We start from the raw sequence: 18,788 nt of genomic DNA, 5'->3' as shown, positions 1-18,788 counted from the left end.
GTAGGGGAGAAAGCAATGATATAGGTGATGGAAAGGGCAATGATGGGGGTGGTGGGGGAGAAAGCAATGATAGAGGTGGTGGAGAGGGCAATGATGGGGTGGTGGAGAGAAGGCAATGATGGGGTGGTGGGGGAGAAAGCAATGATAGAGGTGGTGGAAAAGGCAATGATGGGGTGGTGGGGAGAAGGCAATGATGGGGTGGTGGGGGAGAAGGCAATGATGGGGTGTTGGGGAGAAAGCAATGAAAGAGATGGTGAGGGCAATGATGGGAGTGGTGGGGGAGAAAGCAATGATAGAGGTGGTGGAAAGGGCAATGATGGGGGTGGTGGGGGAGAAAGCAATGATAGAGGTGGTGGAAAGGGCAATGATGGGGTGGTGGAGAGATGGCAATGATGGGGTGGTGGGGGAGAAAGCAATGATAGAGGTGGTGGAAAAGGCAATGATGGGGGTGGTAGGGGAGAAAGCAATGATAGAGGTGGTGGAAAGGGCAATGATGGGGTGGTGGGGAGAAGGCAATGATAGGGTGGTGGGGGAGAAGGCAATGATGGTTCTTGTGGAAAGGACAATGATGGTAGTGGTGGAAAGGACATTGATGGCGGTGAGGGAGGAGGCAATGATGGAGGTGGTGGAAAGGGCAATGATGGGGTGGTGGAGAGATGGCAATGATGGGGTGGTGGGGAGAAAGCAATGATAGAGGTGGTGGAAAAGGCAATGATGGGGGTGGTAGGGGAGAAAGCAATGATAGAGGTGGTGGAAAGGGCAATGATGGGGTGGTGGGGAGAAGGCAATGATAGGGGTGGTGGGTGAGAAGGCAATGATGGAAGCGGTGGTGAGAACAATGATAGGGGTGGAGGAGGATAACAATGATGGAGGTGGAGGGGGGCTGCGTTATACCCTCTGAGGGAGGCTGCATTATACTATATAACGGGGCTGTATTATACCCTATGAGGGGGCTGCATTATGCCATATGAGGGGGGCTGCGTTATACTATATGAGGGGGCTACATTACATTCTGTGGGGGCTGCATTATTCTCTCATTGGTTACATTATATTCTGGGGGGCTTCATTATGGTCACGCCGCGCTCACCTGTGGGCGGGACCTCGGTTCTGACGTCATCTCTTCCGGAGCCGCGGTGGCTCCGGGGGTCCCACCGGGTGCGCACGCGCACCGCTCATACCTAGGCTCCTGTCCCCTCCATGTTATGTGCGCGCTCTTCTCAGTTCAGTCTCCAGGTCCATCCTCTCTATGGTACTGGAGGACTTGACCCGGAAGCCCTAGTGATCATGTGCTATATCAGGCTACCTCTTCCTAGGGGAGGTGCCTGATTATTGTTGTGCTTCCTGGCTTGGTCTGCCGTGTCCCTGCCTGGCTGCGCGCTGCATTCAGGTCCTCTGCCTTGTACTCTGTTGTGCCTCTTGGCACATGCTCTGACCCTGTACTCTGTCTCATATTCAGTTGTGCCTCCTGGCACACGCTCCAATCCTGTGCTCTGCCTTATACTTGTCACGCCGTTCTGTTTGTATTTGTCGGCGTGACAATGCATGTTTTTTGCTTTAACCCCTTACTCCTTTCCCCCTAAATGAGCTGGGATACTGCTGGCTTTTACCTGTGTGGCGCCTGCTCAGTTCCCTGCTCTGCTGCGTAGCTGCACATGTGGTGTTAGGTCTTTGCTCTGCTGCTTGATCATTCACATGTGCGGTCCCTGGTCACCGCTGTGGAAGGTGTCCACGGGTTGTGAGATCATTTGCAGCTGGTGCATGACTTTCCACGTGTGTCTAGGCTTGCAGACAATGCCAGGTGCTCTAGGCTGCAGTTCCTGCACTGATTGTGCTGCAATGGTTTCTGTGTGTGCTTAGGGCGTGCGCAGCCACACCTTCCCTGCCACACCTTTCCCTGCTTCCTTGCTTTTATCAGGGTTAGTGTGTGTACTTGAAATGCTGTCCCCAGCCAATTGCTGAAGGGCAGCTCCTTTATAAACTTACCTGCCCTATGGGTGGGGCGAGAGCTACTCACAAAGCTCCTGAACCTTGCCATGTGTGTCTCGTGTCTGTGTCCCTGGACCTCGTCTGTCTCTGTTTTGGTACCAAATTCCCTGCCTTGGTTCCTGCTTTGTCCTGTTCCCTCGCCCTGCCCCAGATGTGGTATATACGGTCCTAATTTCCTGATCCTGTACCTGACCCCGTCTAAATTTGCCCTGGCCTGGAGGCGGTGTATCCAGGCTTGAATCCTTGATCCTGTACCTATCCCTTACCTGACTATATCTGAACTGTCTGCTGTGTTATGTTCCTGGAATCCCTCTGTGTTTGGAGCTAGTGACTCTGAGACGCTTGCCACCGGTGTTCCTGCTGAGCGTCTATTATGCTGTGCTTTGACTACCATGCAATGCTAGCTCCATGCAGGCCCAGCAATCCTGCAGTGTTTGTACCATCACGTTTGAGTTCCTTCCTAGGTCCAATGCCTGGAGCCTGACGACCGCAGTCTGGAACCTGATGACCGCTGCCTGGAGCTGGATGACTGCAGTGGTGCCTGTAGGTCGTGTTGGATGTCTGGAACCAAACAACTCCAGTCTAATGTCTGCCGGTGACTCTGATGTCCTGTGGGTGACCCTGATGTCCTGCCTGCGTCTGGATGACCTCGTGTATCCTGATGTCCTGATGACCTCGCGTGTCCTGATGACCTCGTGTGTCCTGATGTCCTGATGACCTCGTGTCCTGATGTCCTGATAACCTCGTGTGTCCTGATGCCCTGATGACCTCGTGTGTCCTGATGTCCTGATGACCTCGTGTGTCCTGATGTCCTGATGACCTCGTGTGTCCTGATGTCCTGATGACTTCGTGTGTCCTTGTGGTGCCCCTGAGGCTCAGTCGCCACAGAGGTACTGCACCTTCTCCTAAGGTGTGGTGCCCCACCATCCAGGTAAGTTGGATGCTCCTGACCACGCTCCAACACTCGCACCCCACACAATAGAGTAGTTCAGCATAACCACATTGCGGCTCTTTGCTTAGAGAGAAGCAGAGCACCTTTGGTGGTTCCCTGCTTGGAACACTAGACGTGCTGGGAGGTGGGTGGAGTTCAGAATATATATATGAGTGGGATGGTTTAGGATTACAGGTCAGTCTGACAGGAGGTCAGTGAGGAAGGAAGCCACTCGGGAGGAGTGGGGATCCCTGGAAGGAGGGATGGAGGAAGGAGTGCTGCAGCTGCCTCAGTGACCTGAGCCAGCTGGCACGGGAAAGGAAAGAAGGAGAAGCACATTGACCTGAAGCCTGAGCTTCCATTGAAGGGAAAGGACAAGTACGGAAAGTAGGAGTAAAAGGGAACACAGAGGACATGGGTTAGAGGAAGAACCCTGCCTAGAAGTTCTAAGTGCAAGGCCGGGGCCCGGTCCCCGAGGTTGTATGAACACTAATGGTTCTGCAGCAGACACCGGTGGAGTAGTGGGCTGTAAATGCACTACTCCCATCTAAGACTTGAGGGCACAACAACAATACGGATAGAGAGCCGGGACTTAGGAGTAGAGAGTCCCCGAAGCAGGCTACAGCTGTCTGCCGTGCAAGTAGAGTTCTTGGGAACATCTGTCAGGAGGAACTCCAATGTAACACGGTACTGGAGATCTTCACACTTAAAGGCGCTATAGAGGAGACGTTCAGGAAAGGCACATAAGTTGGCGGAGTGTGGAAGGGAGCATTCCATCTTGCCTGGAGGTTGACCGAGTCCCTGACCCGGAGGACACGGCACAGAAGCGGGCACTACAGACTGTGAGTAAAGCTTTGGAACTACATGCCCTGGTGTCCTCCATTCCTTCCTGCGTAGGTCCGCCTGGCACACCTACATCCCCTGCGCCAAACACTACCCCATCTAAGTGTCTCCACATCTACACTGCCCTGGGACAACAGCCCTGCCTGTGGAGGGCTATACCATCATTGCTGCACCACACCATCTGTCCCGGAGGATCTGTCTGCAGCCTTGGCTTAACACCTCCATTGCCGAACACCACAGGTGGCGTCACGAACTATTCACTTAACAACATTCAAGCCATTCATATCTCCCCTTTTTTTACTTGGGCACCCAGGGCCACGGTGCGGGTCACCGCCGCTGTGACACATCCCACTGATACCGGCCCGGTACCGAGTACCCCACGGCCCTGGGAGGGCGGCCCATCCTGATGTCCTGATGACCTCGTGTGTCCTGATGACCTCGTGTGTCCTGATGATCTTGTGTGTCCTGATGACCTCGTGTGTCCTGTTGTCCTGATGACCTCGTGTGTCCTGGTTTTGTCTATGTACTGTGACTTTACTTTAAGTAAACTTTACTTTATTTATACCTGAAGTTGTGCGGTGTCATCAAGTCCTACGTGTCCTTGTCCACATGCTCAGCTGTCACAGTATCCCGGTCGCTGCCCTTCCCTAGTTCGGGTAGGCCCGGGTCCCCCTCTGTGGTATAGAGGGTCCATATTGCGTCCCCGGGGGACCGCCCCTCGCTATCGGCGTGGAGGCGCCTGCTGGGCCGTGTCTGCAGTCGTGACAGAAGCTCTGGCCTTGGACTCAGCTGAGCATGTATGGACGGTAGGACTTTTTCCGAGCCCCGCTTGGCCAGCGGATGAGATGGCTCGGATCCCAGCTGGTAGTGGACTAGGTTCTTCCACCCTGCGCTTGGTAAGCAGTTTGGATTTCTGGAGCAATGAACTCTGCTGCTTGTGAACTGGGACTTACCGCCCATGCCAAGAAAAAGTTCTGTGTATTTTTTTTTTTTTTGGGACTTCAGAAGAGGGGGCTTTAGGAGGGGATAATGTTACGCCGTTCTGTTTGTATTTGATTGTCGGCGTGACAATGCATGTTTCTTGCTTTAACCCCTTACTCCTTTCCCCCTAATTGAGCTGGGATACTGCTGGCTTTTACCTGTGTGGAGCCTGCTCAGTTCCCTGCTCTGCTGCGTAGCTGCACATGTGGTGTTAGGTCTTTGCTCTGCTGCTTGACCATTCACATGTGCGGTCCCTGGTCGCCGCTGTGGAAGCTGTCTGCGGGTTGTGAGGTCATTTGCAGCTGGTGCATGACTTTCCACATGTGTCTAGGCTTGCAGACAATGCCAGGTGCTCTAGTCTGCAGTTCCTGCATTGATTGTGCTGCAATGGTTTCTGTGTGTGCTTAGGGCGTGCGCAGCCACACCTTCCCTGCTTTTATCAGGGTTAGTGTGTGTACTTGAAATGCTGTCCCCAGCCAATTGCTATGGGGCAGCTCCTTTATAAACTTACCTGCCCTATGGGTGGGGCGAGAGCTACTCACAAATCTCCTGAACCTTGCCATGTGTGTCATGTCCCTGGACCTCGTCTGTCTCTATTTTGTTACCAAATTCCCTGCCTTGATTCCTGATTTTTTTGTCCTGTTCCCTCGCCCTGCCCCGGAGGCGGTATATCTGGTCCTGAATCCCTGATCCTGTACCTGACCCCGTCTAAATTCGCCCTGGCCTGGAGGCGGTGTATCCAGGCTTGAGTCCTTGATCCTGTACCTATCCCTTACCTGACTATGTCTGAACTGTCTGCTGTGTTATGTTCCTGGAATCCCTCTGTGTTTGGAGCCCCGCACCCAGTGACTCTGAGACTCTTGCCACCGGTGTTCCTGCTGAGCATCTATTATGCTGTGCTATGACTACCATGTGGTGCTAGCTCCATGCAGGCCCAGCAATCCTGTGGTGTTAGTACCATCACGCTTGAGTTCCTTCCTAGGTCTGATGCCTGGAGCCTGACGACCGCAGTCTGGAACCTGATGACCGCTGCCTGGAGCCTGGAGCTGGATGACTGCAGTGGTGCCTGCAGGTTGTGTTGGATGTCCGGAACCAAACGACTCCCGTCTGATGTCTGCCGGTGACTCTGATGTCCTGTGGGTGACCCTGATGTCCTGCCTGCGTCTGGATGACCTCGTGTATCCTGATGTCCTGATGACCTCGTATGTCCTGATTTCCTCATGTGTCCTGATGTCCTGATGACCTCGTGTGTCCTGATTTCCTCATGTGTCCTGATGTCCTGATGACCTCGTGTGTCCTGATGTCCTGATGACCTCGTGTGTCCTGATGTCCTGATGACCTCGTGTGTACTTTTGTCCTGATGACCTCGTGTGTCCTGATGAGCTCGTGTGTCCTGATGTCCTGATGACCTTGTGTGTCCTGATGACCTTGTGTGTCCTGATGACCTCGTGTGTCCTGATGTCCTGATGACCTCGTGTGTCCTGGTTTTGTCTATGTACTGTGACTTTATTTTAAGTAAACTTTACTTTATAGGGGGTGGCCCGCACTAGGTCAGCTCGCCCTGGGAAGGTTGGTGCCACGACCCAGGGGGTCCACTCCAGGAGTCGTCACAATTATACTACATGAGGGGCTACAGTATTTTCTATGGGGGCTGCATTATACCTTATGAGGGGGTTGCATTATACTCAGAGGGGGCTACATTATATTCTGTGGAGTGGCTGCATTATACTATATGAGGGGGCTGCATTATACTCTATGTGGGGGCTATATTATATTCTATGGGGGGGCTGCATTATACCTTATGAGGGGGTTGCATTAAATTTTTATATTTTGTGGGGGGCTTCATTATACCCTATGAGGGGGCTGCATTATATTCTATGAGGGGGACTACATTAAGTTCAATGGTGGGGCTCCATTATATTCTATGGGGGGGGCTACTTTATATTCTATGAGGGGGCTACCCTGCTACATAATTAAGACGTGTACTAACTTATATTATACCCAGAATGCTATTAATCTGCCAACTAACCAGATAGCTGCAGGTTAATAGCATTTTTGACATGACAGGTTCCCTTGGAGACAGACCAAGCTGAACCCTGGAGTCTCTGCAGGAACTAGAGGACTATTAGTATTTTTGTTTTTGCTAAAGCACTGTTAACTGTGTCCTAGGGATCAAATTGTGAAAGGTACTTTGCGCTCTGAGTCATAGCAATATATGCACGCACACACACACACACACACACACATATCTATACTGTATATATATACACACAGTATATATATTTATATATACGGTATATAAGACAGTAGTGCTCACACCTCTGGGTTGTGATGTCATACTGACTGTTCAAACAGTTATTATTTAAAGGTCTATATTGGATATTGGGCCATAGCCCAGGGTCAGACTATCAATAATAAGTGACTGAAAGAATAATATGGCAGAATGGACCTGAAATACCAGAGAGCCTAGAGGAAGTCCATGGGTTAATACAGCCCTACTTATGGAAGCTGTAATGGCAGCCAATGGTGCTGTCACTATGCCAAAGAGAAGTGTGAATTGGTTTTATTAGACATCAAATATTGATGTCCTCGAGGAAATACAGAATGATGAATTCACCCATAATCTATATATACTGCTCAAAAAACTAAAGGGAACACATCCTAGATATCACTGAATGACAAATTCCAGTTGCAAATTTTCATTCATTACACATGTAATGCATTGAGAGCAATAAAACATAAAAATGATTATTGTAAATTAAAATTAATATCCCATGATGTGTGACTGACTTGGAGTTACATTGTGTTAAGTGTTCCCTTTATTTTTTTGAGCAGTATATATATAAAAATGAGTGTATGTATGTGTTTGTGTGTACATATCAAGCCCCACCCACTCCACATAGCCCCACCGACTCCGCACAGCCACACTCACTCCTCACGCAAAGCCCCGTATAATAAATATCTACATATATATATATATATATATATATATATATATATATATAAAATATCTATTATATATATTTCATAGGCAGATCTTCTTTACCACAACAGGTTACACTACCTGTGTTACCCATAGCAACCAATCACTAAGCATCTTTCATTTCACCAGAGCATTTTAAAAGATGAAAGCTGAGCTGTGATTAGTTGCTATGAGCATCAATTTCCCTTGTAGACAGTTGTGGTAACTGAGACCTATTACTCTTATGATTTCTATGGTGTTATCGGCCTTCTGTAAAGCTGGATATAACACAATTTATTACTGTGCCAACACAGACCACCCTCTGACACAGACTGCAGGGGGAGCCCAGAATCAGGAACTTCTCTTTGTCTGGCATGAAGCATCTCATTAACTTAAAAATTCAAATACAGATTAGAAAAAGAAACACAAGACGGATTTCTCCAACCCAAGTATCATTTTAATGGGTGCAACAGCGCCAACCTGACAATGCCTGGTTCGCTTTAAACTACAACTAATGCCACTCTAAATTAGTCCTTCTTTAAATTTCTAACTAAATGGTATTACACTCCCACAAGGTTGAAATCTGCTTTCTCTAAGAGAAAAGCTGTATTACGCATCCATGAGCAAGGCTTACAGAAAGAAGAAAGGGAGCCAAGACTTACAGAAATGAGTACAGAAATGAAACTCCTAATATCCCACATCAACCCGTTAGAGCCAAGACTTACAGAAATGAGTACAGAAATGAAACTCCTAATACCCAACATCATCCTGTCAGACAGAGCCACCAGACTACTACCACTAATATCCCACATCATCCCGTCAGCCAGAGCTACCGGACTACTAATATCCCACATCATCCCATCAGCCAGAGCCACCGGACTACTATCACTAATATCCCACATCATCCCGTCAGCCAGAGCCACCGGACTACTACCCATAATATCCCACATCATCCCATCAGCCAGAGCTACCGGACTACTACCCCTAATATCCCACATCATTCTGTCAGCCAGAGCCACCAGACTACTACCCCTAATATCCCACATCACCCCGTCAGCCAGAGCCACAGGACTACTACCACTAATATCCCACATCATCCCATCAGCCAGAGCCACCGGACTACTACCACTAATATCCCACATCATCCCGTTAGAGCCACCGGACCACTATATATATACAGGAGGAGATGACATACAGGTATATACTATATACAGGAGGAGATGATATACAGCAACAATTTATGTCCAATATAATCATTATAATTTGTTATAACTGACCACAGTTAGTTACTATGCCCGGACATCGCCAGGCTCTTCATCTAGTATGGTATATAGCTGTTCTAGGATTCTCCAAAGCACCTGCCGGAGCAGTGAGCCGGCATCACACAACAGGCTGCATGTAATGACTTTTCTGGTGGAAGGTAATTTAAGCAAAAGATTAACTTTCATGTCAGCAGCTCTGCTAATTGTATTATATGTATTTAACCCACATGCTTTCATCGACCACCAGCTTTCATGTATGGGGTATATTTAGCTGAGGACGTATTTTATTACTGTTATGGTTCTGCAAGGGTCGCGTCTGCTGTCATTCATCACCTGTTTGTGGTGCTGCCAAAAATACTTAAGGAATCTGTCATTAGAACAAGTAATGTATATAGTAGCAAAAGAAGTTAAGGGTATTCTGAAAAAGCCATATGATCTATGGAGGTGATCGTCATAGAGTTACAATTGTAGCACGGAGGGACCTGACACTCAAGATTACCTAAAAGTCAGATTGCTGGGACTCTGGAGCTGAGTACCTCATCAATCTCAATCTTGCTTATAATTGACAAATCATATAGGACTTCAACACATTTAAAAGCACATTTTTCAATAAGGAAGCAAGCATGGTAATCACCTGGTCTAAGGGGCTCCAGTTCATCTAATCTGTAGCGTAGCCCCCTGGGGGAAGAGGATGCAGTCACCCTGGGCACCGCACTCGGAGGGGTCCACCCGAAGCTACTGTCACAGATAAATATATCGGTATGTGCAGCCTCTGTGGTAGAGTAGGGAGACATGATCTACCTGCACTACCTCTCTCTGTCCTTAGAGTGGCCTGCAGTCTACAGAACTGCAGGTGATTCACCGGCATAAGCACAGAACTTCAGTCCAGGCGCAGTGACGTCATTGCACCTCGGAGGGACTCTTATGTCCTGTGCGTGCGATGAACTTGTCAGGATCCTACATTTGGAGTGTAGGAGCTAATGTGGGGGCCATTATACAGTGTGGGAGCTATTGCAGGGGCCATCATATACTGTAAAACCTAAAGCAGGGGCCATAATACAGTGTAAAAGCTGATGCAGGGGCCATTATACAGTGTGGAAGCTAATGTGTGGGCTATTACACAGCGTGGAAGCTATTTTGGGGGGCCATTATACACCGTGGCAGCTAAAGTGGGGGCCATTATACAGCATGGAAACTAATGTTGGGGCTATTATACTAATGCGGGGGCCATTATATTGCGAGGAACTAATGTGGGAGAATTTATATAGCATGGGAGCTAATGTGGGTGCCATTATACAGTGTGGGAGGTAATGCGGGGAAATGATACAGTGTGTCAGGATCAGCGCTGTTTTAATATCACATAGCAGGTGCAATAATAGGGACACATACGGCAGCAGCAGCTCAGCTTTGGCATGACAGTATGATCAGAGGTTTGTGCAGGTTGGGAATAGATGTGATAGGAGCTGGAAATGTGATAAGTCAAATGTGTCTGTGTTGTAATCTCTGCAGACGAGTCCTGGCTGGAGAAGTTGTCGTGTCGGTCTGTTCAAGAAGGAAAAGACGGGAAAGTGAACGGCTAGAGAGCGCGTGAGCTGTAAGTCACTAACTATAACTGTACTGTAATCTCTTACATGTTCTGCAGGACTGGTATCTACCACTATATGGTCACCATATGGCGGTAGTATCAGTGTTGGTCTTGGTAAAGAAATTGCTTTTCAATAAAAGCAGGTTCATCTGCTGAGGCTCCCCTATATCCAGGTTTAGGGTGTCCCACCCTAATTGTAATAAGGGTTACCTGGTTAGTGGCCCACTCAGATGTTTTGCCCCCGCTCCCCGAGCTGAACCCCTAGCTATGCCCTGCCTCTAATCCACGGGCCCGAGCTATTATCACTGGGTAAATCTGTGTCTGGCCACTAATTTCTCAGTTAATTGTCATAGTGAGGTATCCTTGGTGGCAACCGGGAGTTCATTGATTTCCAGTATTTTAGGGTGTCAGCACTTTACAGAGTTTTCAGACAGTGACATAATATTCTATGTAAAGTACAATGACTGGAATGGAACTTTGGGCTGAAAATTACAGCAGAATGGACCTATCATAGAAAACTTAAACGGAGTCTGCCAACCTCAAAACTGAAATTAAACAATTTATACATTCATATACTGCGTTCAAAATTACTATGCAAATTTAATTGAAGTGTCATAAAGATGTTTTTTTTTTTAAATTAAACTCATGAATGGTATTGTGTCTTGGGGCTCTTTGGATCACTGTAATCAAACACCTGTGATAATTAGTTTGCCAGTTGGGCCCAATTAAAGGAAAACTAATTTAGAAGGACGTTCCACATTATTTAGCAGGCCACAGGTTTCAAGCAAATTGGGAAAGAAAAAGGACCTCTCTGCTGCCATAAAGCGTGCAGTGCCTTGAATGAGGTATGAAATCATTAGATGCTTAATAAAAACGTAAGCGTGATCATCATAGTGTGATGAAATTTGTGGCTGATACAGAGCACAGACAGGTTTGTACAGATAAAGGCATAATTAGAAAGGTTTCTGCCACACAAATTCATCAGATTAAGAAAGAGCAGCTGCTAAAATACCATTACAAAGCAGAAAACAGGTATTTGAAGCTGCTAGTACCTCTGAAGTCCCGTGAACCTCAAGGTGTAGGCTTGAATTTGTGCATTAGCCTACTATTCGGCCACCCCTAAACAGTGCTGATAAGCAGAAACGCTTGCAGTGGGCCCGAACAAACATGAAGACTAATTTTAATACAGTGTTGTTTACTGGTGAGTACTATGCAACTTTAGATGATCCAAATGGATGGAATTGTGAAATGGTCACTGGATGGCCACCATGAGCCAACAAGGCTGTGATGTCAGCAAGGAGGTGGTGGAGTCTTGTTTTGGGCAATAATCATGGGGAGGGAGGTGGTGGGCTCCTTTAGGTTCCACAAAGGTTTGACAATGATCTCTGCAAAGTATATAGAGTTTCTCACTGACCACTTTCTTCTATGGTACAAGAAGAACTGTGCCACATGTAGCAAAATCATCTGTATGTATGACAATGTACCATCTCTCATGCTGCAAAGAATATCTCCGAGTCATTGGCTGCTTTAGGTATAAAAGGAGAGAAACTCACGGTGTGGTCACCATCCTTCGTTTTCGCCGCGAAAACACATAAAATAAGCAAGCCATTGAATTCAATGGCATTCCGCACATGCTGTGCTAATGCTGCAGATTTTTCCGCGGCTAAATCGCATCACGGAAAAATACGCAGCATGCTCATTCTTTTTGCGGAAAATGTGTGGATGGTACCCAGGGTCTGGAGTAGAGGAGACTCTCCTCCAGGCCCTGGTTACCATATCCCTAGTAAAAAAAAAGAATTAAAATAAAAAATCGTTGATATTATCACCTTCCGGCGTTCCCAGGCCTCAGCGATGCTCCCGGCAAGTCCCGTTCCAAGTGATGCCTTGCGCGATAATGACCTGTGATGACGTAGCGGTCTCCGCTACGTTATCACAGGTCATTGTCGCAAGGCATCGTTGGGATCGGGAGCTGCCGGGAGCATTGTGAGGAACGGGAAGGCTGGGGCGGATGCCGGAAGGTGAGAATATCACGTTTTTTATTTTTTTTATTACTTTTAACATTATATCTTTTTACTACTGATGCTGTATAGGCAGCATCAATAGTAAAAAAAAGTTGGTCACACTTGTCAAACACTATGTTTGACGAGTGTGACCAACCTGTCAGTCAGCATGCGGATTTTTTGTGTATTTCCTGCGGCAGGGAGATGCGGAATTGCTGCGGAAAATTCCGCAAAAAATCTGCATGTGGGTACATAGCCTAAAGGTTGATGATTTGAACAATATACTGACTCATTTGCATTGAAAATCAGTGAAAAATAGCATTTGCATAATAATTTGGAAAGCGTTGTATAGCCCCTATAAAAAATCATACAGATTTTACATATTTTATTTTACGTAAAAATTTTGTATCGCATATGTAAATGAAGGGACTTCAGGGCTTCCTTGGCATGATCAACTGCTCATTGTGCCCCCTCAATTACCTTGTTCTGCCCCTCCCCTTATAATGACTGACAGAGCGAGCAGTGTGTGTGTCGGATCCTCAGCCCTGCATGTACTGACATTGCAGGAGCAACGGACTCACACAGTGTTAGTCTGTACGGGTGCCCTCTGATCCCTTTGCACTGCCTGTACCAACCGCTTGCTGCACACAGGATCATACACCAATGCTGACAGGAGGGAAAGATGAGAGTGTGCACACTGACACGATGGGTACTCAACATCTGCAGTGTCAGAATGTGCTCGTATATCCCTCTGCTGTCACCAGCGGCCACCCACTGCTGTGCGATTTTTGTGCTGCAAGCTATTTTTGATACATTACAGCTATTCTTGTTCTTTTACTACTTTAGATAGTTTTACACCTATTGTGGTAATCCTAAAAAAAAAATCCTTTAAAGGCCACATGTTACCATGAAAATGCAGTTCAATCAGTTGGTACCATGGTATAGAGCAGGTGGAACTGAGTACATTGATATATAATTTTGTGAGAACAGATTCTTTTTGGGATATGTGGTCCAGTCGGTGGTGCCATCAGTGACTGACAGCTTTCTTTGTATAAGTGGGCAAATCTGTGTTCAAAACTTCATAGACAATGCGAACTTAGACTAAAAAGTCTTAAAATTTGCCAGATTTATCATAGTGTTTCATGATTTTTAATAAATATGACTCTTTTTTTCAGACTAAGTTCACGCCACGTATTAGTTGGCTAACATTTTGCCAGAAACTTGCGCCAAAATTTTGACACATTTTTTGGAGCAATGTTCTGCGAATTAGACCATGCCTCCTTCCCATAGATGACAGCTAAACCATAGGCAGCATGGGCTGAAATCATACAGCCAGGTAACTGCGGCATTAGAGTGAAAAACATACTTTAAAAGCCGCCAGGGAGACTTGTCACTCCAGGAGAGCAGGTGGGGAGAAGACACTGAGTACCTGGCCATCCGACTAATCACACTTGATCCTCGGTGGCTGTTAAAGCCATGTTTTGCTGGAGCGTTTCAGAGTTAAACATGCTGGATACCTGCTGTCTGTGAATCAGGCACCATGTATCTGCTGTCTGTGGATCGGGCACCATGTATCAGCTGTTAGGTTGCCTTTAATGATAAGGAATAGGTTTGTGCTCAACTGTGAACAATCGCTGGTGCTCTGAAGTAATATGTCCGTCTCAACTATATCCAAAAAATATTTCGGCACACAAAAATAGCAAGGCAAATAAGTATATGAGGCTTATTAAAAAAAAAGATTCATGTCTTCACAGAAAAACAAACAAGCCAATGTTTTGGCCATTGGGGCCTTTATCAAGGTAAATCTGTGAATCAGGAAGTCAAGGATCTTTGTGAGAGATCTCCATCAGTTACAGCAGTCTCTCACATGGATCCTTGACTTCTCGATTCACAGATTAACCTTGATAAAGGCCCGAATGGCCGAAATGCTGGCTTGTTTGTTTTTCTGTGAACACATGAATTTTTTTTAATAAGTCTCATATAGTTGTTTGACTTGCTATTTTTGTGTTCTGATGTATTTTTTAGGTTCCCTTTAATGAACTTGTGATGTTATAAAAGCTCCTGTATGTATAATGTGTAGGAGTCCCAATTCTTTTCTTCATTTAATGTATATTGAATGGATTTCTATCACAGATACAGTGGGTACGGAAAGTATTCAGATCCCTTAAAATTTTTCACTCTTTGTTTCATTGCAGCCATTTGGTAAATTCAAAAAAAGTCATTTTTTTCTCATTAATGTACACTCTGCACCCCATCTCGACTGAAAAAGACCAGAAATGTAGAAATTTTTGCAAATTTATTAAAAAAGAAAAACATGGTCATAAGTATTCAGACCCTTTGCTCAGTGTTGAGTAGAAGCACCCTTTTGAGCTAGTACAGCCATGAGTCTTCTTGGGAATGATGCAACAAGTTTTTCACACCTGGATTTGGGGATCCTCTGCCATTCTTCCTTGCAGATCCTCTCCAGTTCCGTCAGGTTGGATGGTGAACGTTGGTTGACAGCCAATTTCAGGTCTCTCCAGAGATGCTCAATTTGGTTTAGGTCAGGGTTCTGGCTGGACCAGTCAAGAATGGTCACAGAGTTGTTCTGAAGCCACTCCTTTGTTATTTTAGCTGTGTGCTCAGGGTCATTGTCTTGTTGAAGGGTGAACCTTCGGCCAAGTCTAAGGTCCAGAGCACTCTGGAAAAGGTTTTCATCCAGGATATCTCTGTACTTGGCCGCATTCATGTTTCCTTCAATTGCAACCAGTTGTCCTGTCTCTGCAGCTGAGAAACACCCCCATAGCATGATGCTGCCACCACCATGTTTCACTGTATTGGGCAGGTGATGAGCAGTGCCTGGTTTTCTCCACACATACCGCATAGAACTATCACCAAAAAGTTCTATCTTCGTCTCATCAGACCAGAGAATCTTATTTCTCATAGTCTGGGAGCCCTTCATGTGTTTTTTTGCAAACTCTATGAGGGCTTTCATATTTCATATTTCTTGCACTGAGGAGAGGCTTCCGTCGGGTTACTCTGCCATACAGGCCCGACTGGTGGAGGGCTGCAGTGATAGTTAACTTTGTGGAACTTTCTACCATCTCCCTACTGCATCTGTGGAGCTCAGCCACAGTGATCTTGGGGTTCTTCTTTACCTCTCTCACCAAGGCTTTTCTGCCACGATTGCTTGGTTTTGCTGGACGGCTAGGTCTTGGAAGACTTCTGGTAGTCCCAAACTTCTTCTATCTAAGGATTATGGAGGCCACTGTGCTCTTAGGAACCTTGCGTACTGCAGAAATTCTTTTGTAACCTTGGCCAGATCTGTGACTTGCCACAATTCTGTCCCTGAGCTACTTGGCCAGTTCCTTTGACTTCATGATTCTTATTTAGACTGACTTGCACTGTGAGCTGTGAGGTCTTATATAGACAGGTGTGCGCCTTTACAAATCAAGTCCTATCAGTTTAATTAAACACAGCTGGACTCTAATGAAGGAGTAGCACATCTCAAGGAGGATCACAAGGAAATGGACAGCATGGGACTTAAATATGAGTGTCTGAGCAAAGGGTCTGAATACTTATGACCATGTGATATTTCAGTTTTTCTTTTTTAATAAATTTGCAAAAATTTCTACATATCTGGTTTCTTTCAGTCAAGATGGGGTGCAGAGTGTATATTATTGAGAAAAAAAATGGCTGCAATGAAACAAAGAGTGAAAAATTTAAAGAGGTCTGAATACTTTTAGTACCCACTGTATTTGCAGCCATTCTCAATTTTTGCTTTGATTTCCCTCATTGGCTTCAGTAGAGGTAAAACTAAAGTATGGAAAATTGTAAAAAAAAAAGCCCAGAATAAACAGCTGTAGGAACAGACCCAATGTTTTGAAAGGAAAGAACAGCTATCTGATCCCCTCAGACCACAGTCACTTCTGCCAAACGGCACCAGCTACAGAGCAAGAATCAGCCGCACACATGTGGACGGCAATGTGGCGGCTCCGGCAGCGGAGCGGCCCCTCCGTTCTGTGGCTCGGCCATGCTCACATAGATCACACAGTAATGGCTTACACTAAATACAGACCCTCAATGTCTTTTCCTACTAAGCCCCTTTAAAAACTACAAAAGAAGATAAATCTGGGATGGGTGAGGCTATTTCTGGGCGCCCATTGCTTCTACTGTTACACAGGCCCAGCCTGGCTGTCTGTGACTACGGCAGGTGCAGGAGTAACACGCAGATTTTTAATGATGTCACTACAGATTGTGAAGGGATTAAAGTTTACAGAAATCTTTTGATAGGTCACATAACTGAACACCGAGTCTGGAAATACAATACAGCAAGTATTAGTGTGATGGCATAGATGAAATCCTGGGATATTCCACTCTGCAAACATACATAGACAATGGGAGGACCGCGGGTGCTGAAAATGACAGCATTACCTCCTAATTCCATCAGCAGGGATTCCTACATAATGTGTCAGATAGCAGGGGATTGGCGGCAGCACCAACGCTTGCACCCAAATGTCACCAAACTACAGAATGGCAAGTTTATTCAGATGTGCGGCCATATTACTTCTACTATGGCATCGCTGCATTACCAGGCAGAGATGCCATTTATTCAGAGCCAGGAGGAAGGTCAGAGGGGCAAATATAGAGTCAGGGGGATGCAATTTATAACATTAAAAATGCAAGTTCTGCATTTTGATTTTTTTAAATGCTAAGTGGCTGATAACCGGAGGTGTAGCAAGTTTGGATGTCATTCTTTTTCTTTTCAGAAATGTAAAAACAGATTATTAAATGTTAATTTTTTTCCGTAAAGGTCTGATGTATAAGTTATCAGAAACCTTGCGTAAAAGCCATAGTGCATTGTGGGTGGGTCCTTGCAACTGGACTGCTTTGTAGAGGTGCATTGACACACCCCGATGCACTTCCAACCTGATTTGCTTATCATTTCTACACTAGACTTCTGATGACGAGCATATAAGATCATTAAATAAAAGGTATCATTTTTTATTGAGCGACAAGTGCTTATACACCCAAAACACGATTCTATATGTAAAAACGTGCAAATTACTTTTAAATTACTGCAAATAGAAGAAAAATATTTACTGCTGAGTTTTTAGTTTTTTTTATTTATAAAGCTGAAAATATTTTTCATGTTTTGTAATACTATGAGTTTCCTACCTGGTACTCTTCCGTCTCCATGCTGTACTTCTCTTTCATCCTCAACAGTTCTTTTTCCAATATCTTCTCAATTCCTAGCAGCTCCTCATATTCTTTGCGCAATTCTTCTATCTGTAGTTTCTGTCCTCTGACCTCCTCTTCCATTCCAAGACGGCCTTCTTCCTCCAGCCTCAGTGTGTTCTCTAATTCCTCAATCTTTTTTTGGTAAACCAAGAAGGCTTCCTTCCAAGATTCTGAAAGCTCCATTGACAAGCTCTGCACATCCCGTAGGCTGAGCCCATGTCGCGCAACGTCTTGCATGGTAATTTGCAATGGCATCTGAAGAGCTTTATCTCTCAGGGCAAACATCTCCTCTTCTTGAGAAGTTTGAAGGATCTGACGTTCTTGTTGGAGACGAAAATATAGTTCTTCCAATGATGCCTGGTTAGTCTTTGCTTGCTGCAGATCTTTCTTGTAAAGTTCTAGTTGTTGGTCAATTTTGAGTCTCATGGACCTCACTTGCTCCCATAATTCTTGCAAATCCTGGAATTCTTGCCAAAGGTTGTCCTTCTGTAGTTCTACTTCACATTTTTGAATACTGAGCTCTTCCACTTGTCTCCTCAGCAGGCACAATTCATTAAAATAAACTTTTGTCCATTCTGCGCCTCTTTCCTGCCGAAGTCTGTGGATCTCTTCTACCAGTACCTGGTTCTCCGATTCTAGCTGCCTCACTTTAGAGAGGTACTGGTCCAAACGTTTATTTAATTCATTTAGTTGGGTTTTCTCATCCCCAAACCCTCTCCTCACAGACAACATGGTTAAAAGCAACTCCGATCCCTTTTCACTGTGTATTATCCTAAGGCTCCTTTCATCAAGCTGCCCACAGAGATCTGAGACTCTAGCTGAGGTGACACAGCCTTCAGTTACATACAGGGAGTGACAATTTAAGAAGGAGGAGTTCAGAGATGAACAGAAAACTTCTCAGAAGCACTTCAAAAAGAATGATAGTTATGCAGAGTATAAAGTGAGACAGTGCCATCTGCTGGGAAAATGATGGAAAAAAAGGTACGAATTCATCACCTTACCGTACATATTAAAAAAC

The 18,788-nt window shown here is 45.8% G+C and overlaps 1 protein-coding gene across 1 annotated transcript in view; it reads right to left on the bottom strand.

Annotated features, from left to right (window-relative positions):
• Positions 1-18,587, bottom strand: part of SYNM (synemin) — a 77,868-nt gene extending 59,281 nt beyond the window's left edge. Inside the window, exon 1 of the mRNA XM_073568777.1 lies at positions 17,708-18,587. Coding sequence (XP_073424878.1) covers positions 17,708-18,502 — 795 coding nt within the window. The 5' untranslated portion in view covers positions 18,503-18,587. The remainder of the gene's footprint in view (positions 1-17,707) is intronic.
• Between the last annotated feature and the right edge of the window lie 201 nt (positions 18,588-18,788).

This window comes from Dendrobates tinctorius, unplaced genomic scaffold (assembly GCF_039654945.1).
Source record: "Dendrobates tinctorius isolate UK_male_01 unplaced genomic scaffold, ASM3965494v1 ptg000022l, whole genome shotgun sequence".
Lineage (NCBI taxonomy): Eukaryota > Metazoa > Chordata > Amphibia > Anura > Dendrobatidae > Dendrobates > Dendrobates tinctorius.
The sequence above is the reverse complement of the archived record's forward strand: the minus strand, read 5'-3'. Positions and strand labels throughout refer to the sequence as shown.